Source organism: Osmia lignaria, chromosome 3 (assembly GCF_051020975.1).
Source record: "Osmia lignaria lignaria isolate PbOS001 chromosome 3, iyOsmLign1, whole genome shotgun sequence".
Lineage (NCBI taxonomy): Eukaryota > Metazoa > Arthropoda > Insecta > Hymenoptera > Megachilidae > Osmia > Osmia lignaria.
In genome coordinates this window covers 9,763,853-9,778,925 of record NC_135034.1, presented here as the reverse complement: position 1 = coordinate 9,778,925, position 15,073 = coordinate 9,763,853, and the positions used below count along the sequence as shown (strand labels likewise).

The window sequence follows — 15,073 nt, the reverse complement described above, 5'->3', positions numbered from 1 at the left end:
AAACTCTGAAGCAGCTTGTAATATTGGTCCCGAAGTACTTATGTGTAACGACACTTATGGGGAGGATGTAATATAAATGTCAGAGGAAATACACTGCCAGCGCTAAATCAGCCGGAGGATATCAATGTCTAGGATTTACTTGTTTCTACACTTCTCCTGACTTCTATTGTAGAAGCACATGGCAAAGGAATAATGTTTTAATGAAAATAAAAATTGCTTTGTAATTTTGGTTATTTAAGGAAATATTAATGAATATAAAGAAATAGAAGTCTTATGATTTTTGAATTTATGCGCGAAGGTACACTACCATACCGGCTTTCTCATAGCTTAGAAAACTGCTCACCAGGTGGTGCCATCGAACAAACTAGCTAACCGCGCGCAAATAATTTCGAACAGTTTTGCACTATTGTTGACCACCATGCGTTCGCGACGACGACTCATTTCGAAATCTTTTGAAAAATCGACGCAGGAAGTGATTAGAAGCATTCGTCTACGAAATATGAGGATGGCTATATCGCTGAACCACGAATGGGAGCAGTTGAACTGGGAAATCTGGGTATGTCGTGAAATAATTAACAATTTCTTGTACTTGACAAGTACGGTACTCTTTACTTGAGAATCTTTGGCAAATGAAATTGTCATACACGAATATATTGAATGTCCTGTCTTATACACCATCTAGTACTTCCAATAATCGTTCAATTAATGTAACTGAATACTATTATGCAATAAAACTCGTATAATTCTCTAATTTTACGAAAATTCGTTCCTTTTGTCGGACCAAGAATCTCTGGTCTTATTCGTCAGTTTTGGTTGAAGCCAATATTTTACATCTCATTTATTTATTCATTATTCGAATGCAGTGATGAATTAGTTATATGTGAACAAGTAGAAATATCGTTTTACAATTGAATATTTTAATATTGCTTTCCGAATTTTGTTAAACGAGGTTGGATCCTCAGGTAAAGTACTAGGTGGCGTAAGGTAGGACATGTGTCGCCATCACCTTCATATTCGAAACAGCGGCGTTCTAAGCAGTTTTCCTTTGTAACGTGCTTGTCCTTCAACGATAAAGTAGTTTCCTATCATTTACTAAATGTATTTTCTTTTATCATACATTAATAATTGCTTAAAATGCATTGAATGTTAAAAATGAAAAATAGTGAAGGTTCTTAATTTTTGAATTATTCAAATATTTTAAATAATATCTGATCTTCCATTGGAAACTTCCTTATCGACTACGTGTCCTGTGTTATCAGCTTCCCTTATCGAACCATTATAACAATTATACAATTATTTATTATATATAATGATTATAAAAATGTTTGTGATTATTTGTGAAAATCTTCGCTAAAGGCTCATCCTTTTTATTTCATGATTTTTATATAAAAGTAGTGATTACTAGTTGAGATATAAAAAAGAGGATGCATTATTTATTTTAAGAAATTTTACAAAAGTTACATTTATATTTTCAAAGATTCGTAAAATCTAAACATCAATTTTTTAAGGTTTTATAATGTTCTTGTATTTCTGTTTATCTAATATTGATCACGGTATAGCAAAGTACTTTACATAAATTACACACTTTAACAAATTTTTATCGATTGACATGGGTTTCTGGACGAAGTTGACGCTTTTACGTAACCTTTTATGTAACAATTTGCTGGTTCTCCTTATATGAATTTCTGTTGAATAATTAAGTAGAAGTAGAACACCATAGGGATACTACCAAAAATAGTTTACTACCCTCTAGGGAATATTCAATATTCAACAGCGTCACGCTATGGACCTTAGCTCTTACTATTTTATATTCTTATTTCTATCAAAAGGAAAATTGTTTTATACCGCAGAATTACAAATTATATTTTCTTTCTATTCGTGATTTTCGTCTTGACGGTACTGGAACTTAATTAAACCTCTTCTAAAAATAATTCGTTTGTGGTTTGATGGTTCCTTCGAATATCTCGCGTTCCCACGTGGTTTCAATAAAAATTCTACGGTGTTTTCGCAACACTTCACGATGGAATGCAGTACAAGACTGAAACAACCAATTGGCCAAATATACATCGCGTGTATATTTAGCTGGAAGATTGAATCGCTGCCAGGATACATCCCTGTAATTCGATCCTCTTGGTTTAGGGGATGTTCACGGGCGCGAAGGGCTCCCGTAGGATCGTTGTCTCGAAATAATCGGCCGAAAGAATTCCATCTGATCGTTGTTTGAAACCTGGCCGATTCGCGGTACGTGCTCGCGTGTCGCGAAATGTTTCAGAGGGAGGAACGATGCACGATAAGCGAAAGGGGAGAAGATTATAGATTTCCTGCTCCACTTTACCGCGTTTCCTTCTTCCTCCATTTTAATTCGATGCTTACCGTTTCACTTCGACATTTGCCCTTCACGGGGCTCTTGAAACATTTCAACTTCCAATCAACCCTTTGAGTATCGACAACTTCTGTTGTTCTTTCATCCCTTAGAAATTATTCTAATCTTATTTAGTTCTATTATTTTCCATATTTGTTATTTTTCAAACAACAATTTTTAATAGCTAGTTACCCTGTTCTCATCGAATTACCCTTCTCCAACCCCATTCCAATTCATCCCCCACACAAAATCATCTTCCTTCGTTCTCGTTCGCTTACACAGCGTTCTATTATTTACAAAAGCTTGAGAAAACAGTACACCCCCTGTGTGTAACATCCCTCGAGCGTTCTTCAGGGGTCGAATCAACCCCGCTCGTCGTGGGTGTTGTTTTCCCAAAACGAGCTCCTGCTTGCTCAGAAAAGATGGCCCTGCGAGCGCACTGTTTAGAGTGCTTCTGGGAACCGGATTCTCCCTTTGACGTTGCCGGGAGAGGAAAACGGAGGAGGCCAGGGTCCGTTTAAACATGTTCACGGTGTTTATACGGGCCGCTGAGAATGTCTGTCGGCATTTAGAACCGCGAGGCTACCGGTGTGTACCCATCAGAAGAGAAACATACAATTCGGATCGCGCGATTTGTTAGTGACAGGAAGCAGAAACACGTGGCGTTAGCGCAACACTAAAATTTCTGTATACGTTTCGCTCGAGATCTACGAAAAACGACGCAGAACGTTCGTGGTATAAGATAAAATAGAAAGAAAAAGAAAAATTCTAAATTATGGAATATATCTGTGCCCATAAATTATTTCTTAAAACCTATTTTTGATGACTCAAGCTCCACGAAGCAGTTTCATGAAAGTAACACGAAAGGGAGGTCCGTCCGAAATTAGTAAAAGTAATTTTAGTCGACGTTTCTTATTTTCGTATCACTCCACGATGCAGACCCCCGGGAATTCGACGCGATTCTTTTTTATTCACCGCCTGATTTTATTTCGAACGCCTCGAAACGGAGCTTCTGACTTCAGCGGGAGTCGGTTACTTCGAATAAAGAAAGATTATTTTTTATTTTTCGATACTCTTTATTATAGCAGATTTTATCGGCTTTCTTTCGCAATTCACCTCTTTCGTGTTCAACTGAAAGATGTTTGTCATAGATTTCATGAAAACGTCCCTGGACCGGAATAGACGGTGTTTCATAAGGGTAAAAGTTTATCAAAAGCGATTCCCGCGGCGGATAAAACATTTACCACGTTTATTGACAATTTTTCAGTCCTTCGAGTAAGTCGCAGGCGTGCTTAAAATGAAGGCGATAAATTTGTTTCCAGTGGAAAACTGGAGACGATACGCGACAGCTAAAAGCCTTGTGGCGATCGTAATACCCTCGTCGTTTATTAAATCAACTGTTATTATAAGGTGGCTAGCACATTTTCAACAAATTTACCTAAGTGCACTTTCAGCACGAAGCAGGAAAATTCGTCGACGCTTATCAGCGAGGGGTTGAAATTTACGATTTTTCATCGGTAAGTCAGAGTCGAAGTTAAGCGAACCGGACTTTTACAACTTTTCCAGCCAGTAGAACGATATATTCGAACGTGAAAAGTTTGGATTCTCAAGCACCGGGTTAATGCACGCTTCGTTCTACTTGCGAGAATATTTTCATCGAAGAGTGTGCTCGGTATCGGTATGCTTCAGAAGCTTCGAAGTTTTTTGAACGAGCGATACAATTAAGACCCCAACCGTTTACCATTTTTTACAGCCAGCCAGAAAAGTGAAATACGAAATTTGCTTTAATTAAATTCACTTTATTTTACTCCAAAATTTTACAAATTAAGACTATCTTGTAAGAAATTTGAATTTCTTCCAAAAACTTTATGAACTAGAGGTTAATAATACCGTCCACTTCTAATCTTATTCGGTGACTTTAGATTCGTAAAATTTTCACGATTTGAATATTTGATAATGTTGGTACTTGGGACGGGTTAACATTTCGAGTCTTGGTCGTCCCTGGCTATCGGCACAATTCTCTCTCGTAGTTGTCATGGTAACCCCTGTTCAGGGTGCTCCCTTGTCGAGAGTAGGCAGTTTCCAGAGGTTTAGGGTGTAACCTCGAGCTCCCAGCCGAACGACGTCGATCAAGGCATACCTATTCCACTGGTGATAAATCTAAATGCTTCATCTTACCATCCTCTGTTTCATCTTATCCTTCATTTTACGTATGTCCACTTTGAGATACTTCAAGGATGGTGGATAATTTAGCAATAATCTTGGACAATTTCAATTTCGTCAAGACGAACAATCTCTCCTCTTCTTTTATCTAAGTTTTCATCCTGTGACACAGGCTTTATTGTCTTTTATGAAGATTCATGAAAATAAAAAGCGATAACAGATTTCATTTTGAAAAATATCTAGGTGTAAATAAAAGGTTATAAGGTGTGATTCTTCAGGATCGACATCTTTTTTCCTTGGAAAAGTTTCATCTGTCAGTGACGTCGTTCAACCTGATCTCCTCCGTCAAGATGACAGTACGAGATAAATCCGAAGTTCGAGGTGATCCTTTTGATAGTCAACCGTTTCAGTAAAATGACCCTTTGTCCTTTCTTCGTTCTACTTCTCTTTCGTGCGATCTTCTTGTAGATTCGTGCTATTTGTAAAACGCAGGGATTTGTTAGTATTCGTAAAAAGGCGAGAAGAAACGAGGACACCTATAAACAGAAATGCAATCAGTAAATTTCGATCGCCATGTTCCTTCATTCAGAAAAATATTGCTATTGGAAAAGAGTAATATAATATTAAGATTCTTCAAAAAATTAAACATTCAACGGTGACTTTTTATTATTAATTTCTGTAGAAGATAATTAATTTTCTTCAAAATTGTTCCAAGACTCGTCTGCCAGTTCGATAAAATATTTTTTCAACTTTTAACTGCGACAGTTAGATCGAAAGCAATCTCGATAATGCTTTATTAGTCCGGTAAAAATTTATTCTTCGATCACGAGCCATTTACCAATCACCGTTCCCATTCGTCATCCATTATTCCAATAAAAGCTGGTACTCGTCACCGAAATCGTTGCCGTCCCGATCGCGCGACGTCCTCTCCGTCCAGGGATCTCGATAAATTTGTCCCGGTGGCGGCTGTTCGCGCTCCTTTACCCCACGGTCAGGTCAACCGTAAAACATTTATAGTGTCACGGGGATGTACGTGCACACATAGGCGAAGAGAGGAGAGTGCAAGAACGCGAGCGCATGTGTGATCCAGCTGCAACGCGGCTACGTAGCCGCGTAGAGGGTTCTAAAAATACGCGGCCACCCTGAGTGCACTTGAAACTGCACCAGCGAAGCCTGTAGCCCCGAGAGGATGGCCGACGTCGATAGGCAATATCACCGAGGCGACGCGACACGACGCGACCCGACGCGACGCATCCGACCGTTTCTCTCTTGCTCTCGTTATAATTGTCCCGATACTTCCGGCACTCGCCACCAGAGGAGCACATGAACTTACTTTCTCGTTAGTCCTCAAATAATTACCCTTTTTGTAAGATTTCAATTTTTCTTTGTTGCTTCAATAAAATCTTGGACGATACAGTTGACAATATTTGAAATAAGAACATCTTCGTAATATGTATCGTATTTTGGGTATTATTACGGTGGTACGAGAATATGTGTCCTGACATCGTATCTTCGTTTGTTACCACAAGCTAATACCGTAGAGATCCATTTCCATCTAGAGTGCGTCGAGCGCGTTATTCTAAGCACCGTGGCTTTTGCACCCTCTCGTGTCGTCCCTTCGTTTCTATGGTGATTCGAAGAGGGATGCTATCCCCGTGGATCGAGGCAAGTTTCGCTCCCCGCAGAGGGGGATGATCTATCCAGGATGGAGAGTGCTCCATCCTCTCGAAGGAAACAATCATTTCGCTGGTGATTATTGAGGTAACGCCAGACGGAAGAGCGTAATTACATTTTCATGGAAATGTTGCGATGCATCCATCCATGTATTCATATTTTATTTTCAAACGGAAATTGGAAATATTCTGAATAGTAAAAAGACTTGGTATGAAATTTAACACTCGGCGAATCTATTTAGAACCGTGTCACCGAATTTTCAACATTTTTAGGAAGTGAGCTTTTGGTTCGGCTCTCTGCGCAAACCGTCGCGTCGGGTCAGCAAGCGGTGGCTGCAAATTTACATTCACCTTGCGGCCACTTCCTTTTCGTTGTGTATTTACGTTGCTTCTAAACGTCAACTCCACTCGTTTAGCGGGATCACGTTGCCGAAAATACGCTAGTCGCACCTTTGAAAACGTACACAGCAGTCACGTTCCATTGACGAAATGACCAGGGTTTCTTAGAATTCTCTTCAATGTTTCTTTTAATGTGACATTACGCATTTCGCCGGGTGATCCACGAGCTTTTGTATAGCAGAGCATTGTCAACATTCGTTAGAATTGCCAAGGTATAAAACTGGATCAATGTCTCCCCCGTAGAGTGAAACAGATTGTCACGCGTGTACAAGTTTCTAGCAGCTTGCGATTTTCACCTGCAACCAAACCTCGCGGCTCTCCTGTTTGACATTACTCGCGTACTCCCTCTGCGGCCGACAGACCCGATGGATCCTGGCGGAATTCCAGGATATAAATTGTCGGGATTTCGTTGTCTCCGATACTTTACTGGAGAACTTTCTAGCTGCCGTCAACTCGGCTTCCCTCCCGGTACCGCGACTCGCTTCCAAAGGGAGCTGCATCGATTCGAAACGAACGAAACGCATCCAGCGACGATCCATCTTCGATCCTTTCCTAGGAACGGGATTGCATAACGATAGGGAAAGGAATAGGCGTGATGGAAGTCGTGAAAGTTTCGACAGTGCAACATGATGCATTCACGTTTTACGTCATGTATGGGGGCTCATCTTCTACCAAAGGTTAGAGGTGGCTAAATGATTCACGCGATAATTTCTCGAACGTCTTCATGTGCACGTGCATCAAGAAATTGTTTGCAAATATTGAAATCCTATGATTAATTTAATCAATGTAATTAACATAATTGATACTGAAGTTACCAAATGGTATCAAACTTTTTCCATTAAATTCTTCTCATCATCTACACTGTGATCGAATATTTTACAAATATCAACTCGAGTGTTTTGTTATGTTCTTCGATATTGATTCTGCTACATTCATTACGTAGGATGTTAACAATGGAGATTCATTCGTTCGTTCTTAAGTACTCTACACTGTACTGCACGATTCGTCGGTCAGCACTTTAATTGTACGATTTACAGAGATAAAACATACCTCGGGAAATAATAACGTTTGCTCTTGAACACGATTGCCTTCGCAGCGATAATTTCGCAAAGAACCCTGGTAATCTCGTGTAGCACAAGCTTTCCTCGGAATCGGAATCCGTTCTGTACTCTTCGGTAATGGTTTCATTTCCTTGTATCTCTCTGGTGCGTGCTAATATATGCGTAATAACAGTGTGCTTCGATATTATACGTACTGGGACGTGATTGGATCCCACGTACTGGTCAATTTTCGTAGGATACCATTCGGTGATTCGTTGGTTCGTGGAAAAACGGTGGAAATTAACGAAATGTTAATGAAAACCCGTACGAGTTTGTTTTAATCATGGGGGAATTTTTATAATTGCGTTCGACGAGATACGTTTAGAAAGCGGTGTGTATTCTGAAATATTTTTACATCAAGTTTTTCATTTAACTTACTGCAATCATTTTATTGTAATTTTAGATTTTTATTCAAAGCCATTCGCGTGTAGATTCATTCGGCGTTCAATTTCTGTTCGATTTATTCGTTACCTGTGAATCAGTTTATTTGCTATTCATGAATAACTAACAAATCGATTTTATACGTTATTGAAAATAACTTTTGTCTAACGCTGATATTCTGTAGCAATTAAAAATCAGAGTAAAATTCATTTATATCTGCATAAAATCAAATAAATAAATTTGTGGTTTTCTAACCGTAATTAAAATAGGCGGGAAAATAAAATTCTAATTGTAAAATGTTAATTACTTTAATATAAAACAGGAAAACATTTACGAGGAATGTTGAATCACTGTAAACGTGATTCGCTACATAAATAGCATAGAAAATACAAAAGTAATATTAAAATAGGCAACAGGAGGTTAAAAAGAAGTAGAAATAAATTTAATTTCATATTCGTTCGGATAGCAAGGCAGGGTAATTGCATGAGAAAATAAAAGGAAGGAAAAAGTAAATCATAGGCATAAATCTTATGTCACATTGTAGCCACCGCAGGCAACGACGACGATGCATGGTTGTAAATGTAACAAACGTTCACGGTAAATGAAACGTTTTATATTTCCATAAATTTCCCGTTCGACGTTGGAGAGAGAGCGATCAAAGCGAGGCATTTTGTGCGGCCCGATAGAGTTTGATTCGCGTAGTACGGAAGATGGCCGATGCGCGGCGCTGGATGCGCAGTGACGCTGCGCGCCGATGGCGCCGGCTAGGAGCGGGATCGTCAGTCGCAAAGGGACCACGCACGGTGACGGTCGTGTGTTTGTCGCAAGAAAGAGAGAACGTGCTATAGGACGAAGGGAGCTAAGGACAAAGAAAGAGAGTTGGAGAAGGACGTTAGAGGAGGCAACAGAAATACGTAGACATTTTCGCGGTCGTTCGTGGTTCGACGAGTTTCGCGGGTCCCGCTCGGTCGTGTTCGCGTGAAAGAGTTTTTAACCTCGTCGTTCGATTATCGTGCGTCGTCTCGGTCCGTTCTGGTGCGTGTGGATCGGCGCGCGCGCGTTTGTGTCCGTGTGTGCGTGAAAAACACCGCACCGTCTCTCGTTACGCTTGTGTGTTACACATACGGTTAGCACGTATACAGAGAGATCTACGTGCGACGGAAAGAGAGAAGGAATCACCGGGTCGCGTACAGTGTGAACGAAACCGACAGAGTAAGAGAAAGAACGAAAGAAAGAGAGAATAAGAAAAGCGACACAACTGTGAAGAGGAGAGCAGTGGAGGTGGGCGAGGAGGGGGAGGAGGTACGGAGTGTTGGATTTGTTTTCTCGCACAACGGTGGAGCAAAACGGCCTCAAACTGTGGGGCTCTGGGGCGTTTTTTCTTCCTCCGCAAGGGATGTACTACCCCGTAAGTGACCATTTCATTTTTTATGAATATTGTGCGTTCACCGGGCGTCCAGCGATACACGAGAGAGGGAGGCGTCTCTCTGTTTCCCTCACTCTACCCTCTCTTTGCTGGAAATGTTCGAAGGCGTCGGTTCGATATGAGGCGCCAGCCTGTGGGATCGTGCTTCGTTTCTATTTTCAACCTCTGTAAACGATAGAATATCGTACTCCAATAACTCAACCATGCTCCTCGTTCGATTCGTGTTGCGTAAAAAAAACGCCGAGGAAAGAATAGAACACACGCGCACAGTGTTTCGTTTCCATCGCGTATTGTTTTGTTTCTTCCCTTTAAAGTAATTTAATTTTTCAAACCGTTCGTTTTTACTTGTTTACTATTCATTTCAAATCTATCTCTTAAGTAGTCAGTGAATATTTAGCCGTGGTTAATGGTAGAGACTAGCACGATGCGCACGAATTGAAGGTTAGGTTTGCCTCCGCCGGGATATGTACTCCGAACGAGGAGACGAAGCTCGGAGCAAAGAAAGAGCCGATTGGACTCTGCTTTATGACAATCTAAGGCTACGAGAATCGCCTTGACCATTGCGTTGCCAATGGAATACGCATTTCGAGGAACGCTCTTGATTTATTTACCGCGTTAAGAGGCTTCCGTGAAAGAGAGGTTAGGATGCTCACCGAGGGACACGGACAGGGGGCACTACGAAGTGAAAGTAAATAAAGTTGCTCGCTACCTTCCTTCAATGTGCTGTTAGCTTTTCAAATATTATATTGGAGCGTCAATGATGTACTAATTTTAAACCGATAACCTCGACAAATTTTAATCGATACCGTAGCCAGCTACAAACCACCAAAGCATAATTGCAGCACCAATTTACACTGCGTTCAACTATTCGTATTTTCTTTCATTTTATTTCTTTCACTGTGTTCGTAACTCGAGTTGAGCTAATGGTTTCGTTTCCTTCACGGTCCCTTTGAATCGGAGCAGGTATAACCGACCCTGGGTATACTTATAGATTGTAAAATTGAAGAAACGGGACTTTTCCGACCCCGCTGTTATCTCCTATTTCAAAGTTCTTTTCTTCGCGACGACGGGTTCCTTTGGGTAGGATTTTGGGTACAATAAGGTCTGCAGAGACATACAACCAGTGGCTATGCTTTCTACTCGTCATTCGAAAACCTAGGAACCTTACTCGCTATATGAAATTCGTGTCATTACTCGTTGCATCAAATTACATCACGAATATACAATAGATATTATGCGTCTTTATCACGTGCATCGCGGCGCGAAACTTGCCTGTTTCGTCACGTCACGACCAATGGAAACGGAGCTTGTTTTTGCGCGCGTTTTCGAAGCGTCCACGGTTCGTTGCGAACGCATCCGTGTAATTGACATTAACACGAGTATCGCGTTACATTGTGTTTGTTATTGTTTCGCTGTTTTTCATTTCGCGCAGAAATATTTGAATCGGCAGATGCAAACTTCCGGGCTCGATGAGACTTGACTTTCTGAATTTCAACTTTGCCATTATTCTATGCTCGGAGATTTAAAATTAGAGACTTAAGCTTGCATCTGTTGAAGATACACAGGAATACGAAACGGGCTCGTTTAAATAATCACAGAATCGTATTCTGTATTTGCATCGAAAATCGAATGTCAGACTAATTTCCGCGTGAAAACGTTTTCCCCAACCTCGAAGCGGTTTTTCCGCCGTTTGTAGGTGGTTCGTGGAAAACGAGAAAGCTTGTTCGCCGGAGAGGAACGAGAGGCAAAAAAATTCAAAGCAGATTACACCGTCACGAGGTGGACGTTAATCCGTTGGCATTATCACTGCCAATTCCAGGGGAATAAATTAAAAAAAGAAAAATTCGGTAACACGGTCACGTACCGTGTCCGCTTTTCAGAGTAGAAGAGTCCCTTTTTAGGTCAAGCGTCCTAGCCCTCACCCCTACGCCCTGGACCGCCCCTTTTAATATTATTTTCCGAGATACAGACGGCCAATGAGGCTTGAACAGACAGAAGTGGAACCATCTCGAAATACTTCTGTCCACGTTTATTCCTCGAGGTCCGCTAATTTTTCCACATTTCCATGATTCTTTCCGGTGCTAGTGCATACTTCTGTTGACCCCTCGATAGAAAGGATGTATTTTGAAATATAGGATGCTATAGGCTATTTTCAACCCCTGTATCGGTGCTTTATTTCGAAGCAAGCTGGGAAAGATCGATCGTTACCCTTGGTTAGTTCCTCGAGCTTGCGACTTGTCTTTTCTTTCGCCTGCCAGAAGAAAATCAGACATGGATGCTTTCAGACTGAAATTGCTTCAAATATACCATATGTTCCGAAGTTCTTTAGATAGATTCGGAGATTGTGATTCAATTTCGATAAAAAAAAAAAGAATTGTCCTTGCAGTGTCACCTTGTTATCGATATTCGCGTCACGAGCTTGTTTAATCAGTGGGTTTTGCTATGGCTAACCGCATCTTCGGCGTCGTGTTATCTGTTCATAGATACATCTGTATCACCTTCGTTTTTCTCAGGGTTAAATTTCATCCGGCAGGCAAATTAGATGTAAACACATTTCACAATTTTTTTCCACTGCTCGTCGGGTCTTCGATATCGATCCAAGATTCTCAAACGTAACACGCATACTTTCGGGAGTAATTTTTCTATACTCAGTTTCCGCAAGAAATGTGCTGAGATATTAGAAATTGAACGCCGGGAGAAATGGGAAATGTACGCGTCGGATTGGGGAGGGTGAAAATTTGAAAGGTGTCTGAAAGTGCAGGATCTGATATTCGAATGGGATCGAAAGTTATTTGGCGCGATGCAATCTTCCTGATTGCAACATACTCGAATCGAGGCTCGAACTTTGCGTTATGCGATATGCTTCTGTTGTTTGGCAAATGCTTCCTGATAAGTAGAAAGCACGGAGTTTGATTCTCGTTGGAAATATTTTTTCCAGTTAAGCGAGCTTCTAGAATTTTTAGCTACCGCAAGCTTTTATCGTTGTTTCTTTAATTTGCAATCATTTTAATGGCCACGGTTTTTCGTCGGAAAATCAATCAGCATCCCAATATCTACGGCTGTTTCGATTCATTCGCGGTGCTCCAATGGAAGCTATTTTTGCGAGCGGTGTTCAACCCTCGAAGCAGAGGTCATGCCCCGCGAAAGCACGCGAAATAGGCCGTACACGATCGCGTGTTAACACGAGCTTTATAGATCACGCGTTCTCTTTATGGCCATCGGCCATATTTCCATAGCGTTTCCCGTTGTTTTGCACGGTTAAATCACAGGTAATCGGAATGTCGTTTCGAAACAAGCAGAGATTCGAGGACCGGTCACGTGCAGCTGTGTACTTCCGGTCCATTGGTCGATCAATCGATCGTTTCTCGTTCGATTGTTCGCGTATTAAATGCGTGAAAACCGAAAGACAATTTTAGGAAACAGATACTCTCGGTATTTCGTTAAGAGCTTTTTTTTAAAAATTAATAAGTTTGAATATATTAAAAAAATATCTAACGTGTCATACGAGTAATCCGAGGGGACATACATAAGTGGAAGGAAGTATCGTTTTAAAGCTTAAACTGCGTTGCTTGCGCGGTTAATTTGCATCGCAAATACGTGTCAAGGCTTTTTTTCTCTCAGTCCGAACATTGTTTTTCTTTTCATCGTTGGAAATTATCGCTTATGAAAACTCACTTAGCGTATTCTTTGTCTTGAAAAGAGAAAATTTCTTCCTCTTCGACTCCCGTTGTACTCCGATTTATCACTTCGATGTAAAACCAACAAAGGAATTATTGTTAACATCCTATCGATGAACGGCACTGTTTTTCTTACACATACTGCCGGTCATCTATTACCAATGACGTAAAAATGATAATCGTATGCAAGAAGCAATAATCATGCTCGTTTGACCTCAAGTTTAATTTCAATTCCATACCAGTTTATATTAATGTTCGAATAAAGAATTCGATGTTTAGGAAAATTCGAATTGAATGAGTTAGGCGGTATTATTAAAGTCGATGATTTAATTAGACAGTTTGGAACAAAATGGAAGCCGTTAGATTTTCGCGAAGGAAAATCGACGAATACGAGTTGGTACAGAGATGTCTGTGTAAACGTTTGGGGGATTCGCTTCTCAAATAGTCTCTAGTGGATCACGTTTTATCCGAGGGAACAAGTCGGAAGTAACTAGTAAAATGTTGACGAAAATACGCGCAGTTAAGTGCACGAATTAATTAATATCGCGAGATCCAACTGTTACAGTTCTGCTTCTGAACCTTCTTGCGAATTGATTAATGCTCCCAGTTCGTCGGGTTTTCTACACTTGCAAATTGGAATAATTTTAATTGCCCGTTTGTTGATCTAGTCGCGAAGAAATTAACAATCCCAGTCGGATGCAGAAAATTGCAATACGAAGTTAATGAAATTGCAACTTGCAACGGTTTTAGTTGAAAAATCAGTATATTTGCTAAATTGCAAAATAACGACGCACCGAGTTGCAAAGCGAATCAAATGGCAAATTTGATCAATTTTAGTCGTTTCGTTATCTAACTTCCTTTCTAAAGAAGATCCCTTAAGGATCCAATAATCGTTAGATCGGAGAACTCGGCATGGAATTACGAAGCAGAAACTGGGAGCACACAGGTTCCAGCAATTTCAGTCATATCCTCTCCTAACTTACAAATTAGTTACGAACAACACGCAACATCCGCCCCGGTGTTCATATACTGATACGGGAATTAACTTATAATGCTTACGTATCGCGTCCACCGGAATAAGATCAATGATTAAATGGTCCAACGTTAGCTATTGTCTTGTTCGATGAAGACAACGCGAGTGTCCATTATTCACGATCAATCGTGCAAAATGTGAATAATTCATCCTATCAACCCTCTATATATCACTGTTACTTTCAGATAAGCTTGCAATTTTTTAATTATAATTTTACGATTTTCCTTCAAATGCATTGTGCATCAACGTGACTGAAATTATTCTGTCCAGTTATTCATCGAGCCAAAATATGTTTTAAATTAGATTCTTTCTCCATCACTGTCTACCACATTTTATCTCTTCCATTACTTCGATATAACGATGAAATATTACGTAAAAACAAAGGGTGCGGGGAGTGATAATTGTTCATCTTTATCCGCTATTTCTCAAACTGACGGTTCTAGTCATGCACACGTTCGTATGATTGAGTTAACAAATCCGTGCTTGCTGGACGCGGTCCATTTGCAAGTCGCCGGCCCTTCATTTATCCGACGGAATCACCGGCTGTGCTCTTCAAGGTGTGGATTATATTTATCCAGCGTGGAAACGTAGCTGTTGAACGGGACGCGTTTCAGACTGTGAGAGAATATCCGTCTGTCTCTCTGTCGGCTAGGCGTATATGCGTGCCAACGACGATTCTTCATTTTCGGTATTAATCCGCGTCGTCGTTGAGGTACGGCTCGCGAATTTCTGCCTCGGATACACGGCTTTAAATATAACTCCCGGCTGGGACGAGTTAGTTAACTAGGACGTGGAAAAATTCCTTCGCCACACGAGGATGATGTTCCTTTGCACCTGGCTCGCGCTTCGATCGTTCACC

At 40.6% G+C, this 15,073-nt stretch overlaps 1 protein-coding gene across 13 annotated transcripts in view; it reads left to right on the top strand.

The window, feature by feature from the left end:
• Positions 1-15,073, top strand: part of LOC117608086 (RNA binding protein fox-1 homolog 2) — a 177,803-nt gene that overhangs the window by 71,864 nt on the left and 90,866 nt on the right. For 6 of the 13 annotated variants that reach the window (XR_004582293.2, XM_034332657.2, XM_034332658.2 and 3 more), the window contains exon 1: positions 8,838-9,486. The exons of 2 other annotated variants lie outside the window; for them this stretch is intronic. Coding sequence is in view for 10 of the 11 variants with exons in the window: in XM_034332657.2 (XP_034188548.1) it covers positions 9,475-9,486 (12 nt within the window). In the remaining variant the exon portion in view is untranslated. Of the gene's footprint in view, positions 1-8,837; positions 9,487-15,073 lie in introns of those variants that run through there. 5 more of the 13 variants (XM_034332655.2, XM_034332653.2, XM_034332650.2 and 2 more) reach the window with 1 other exon arrangement.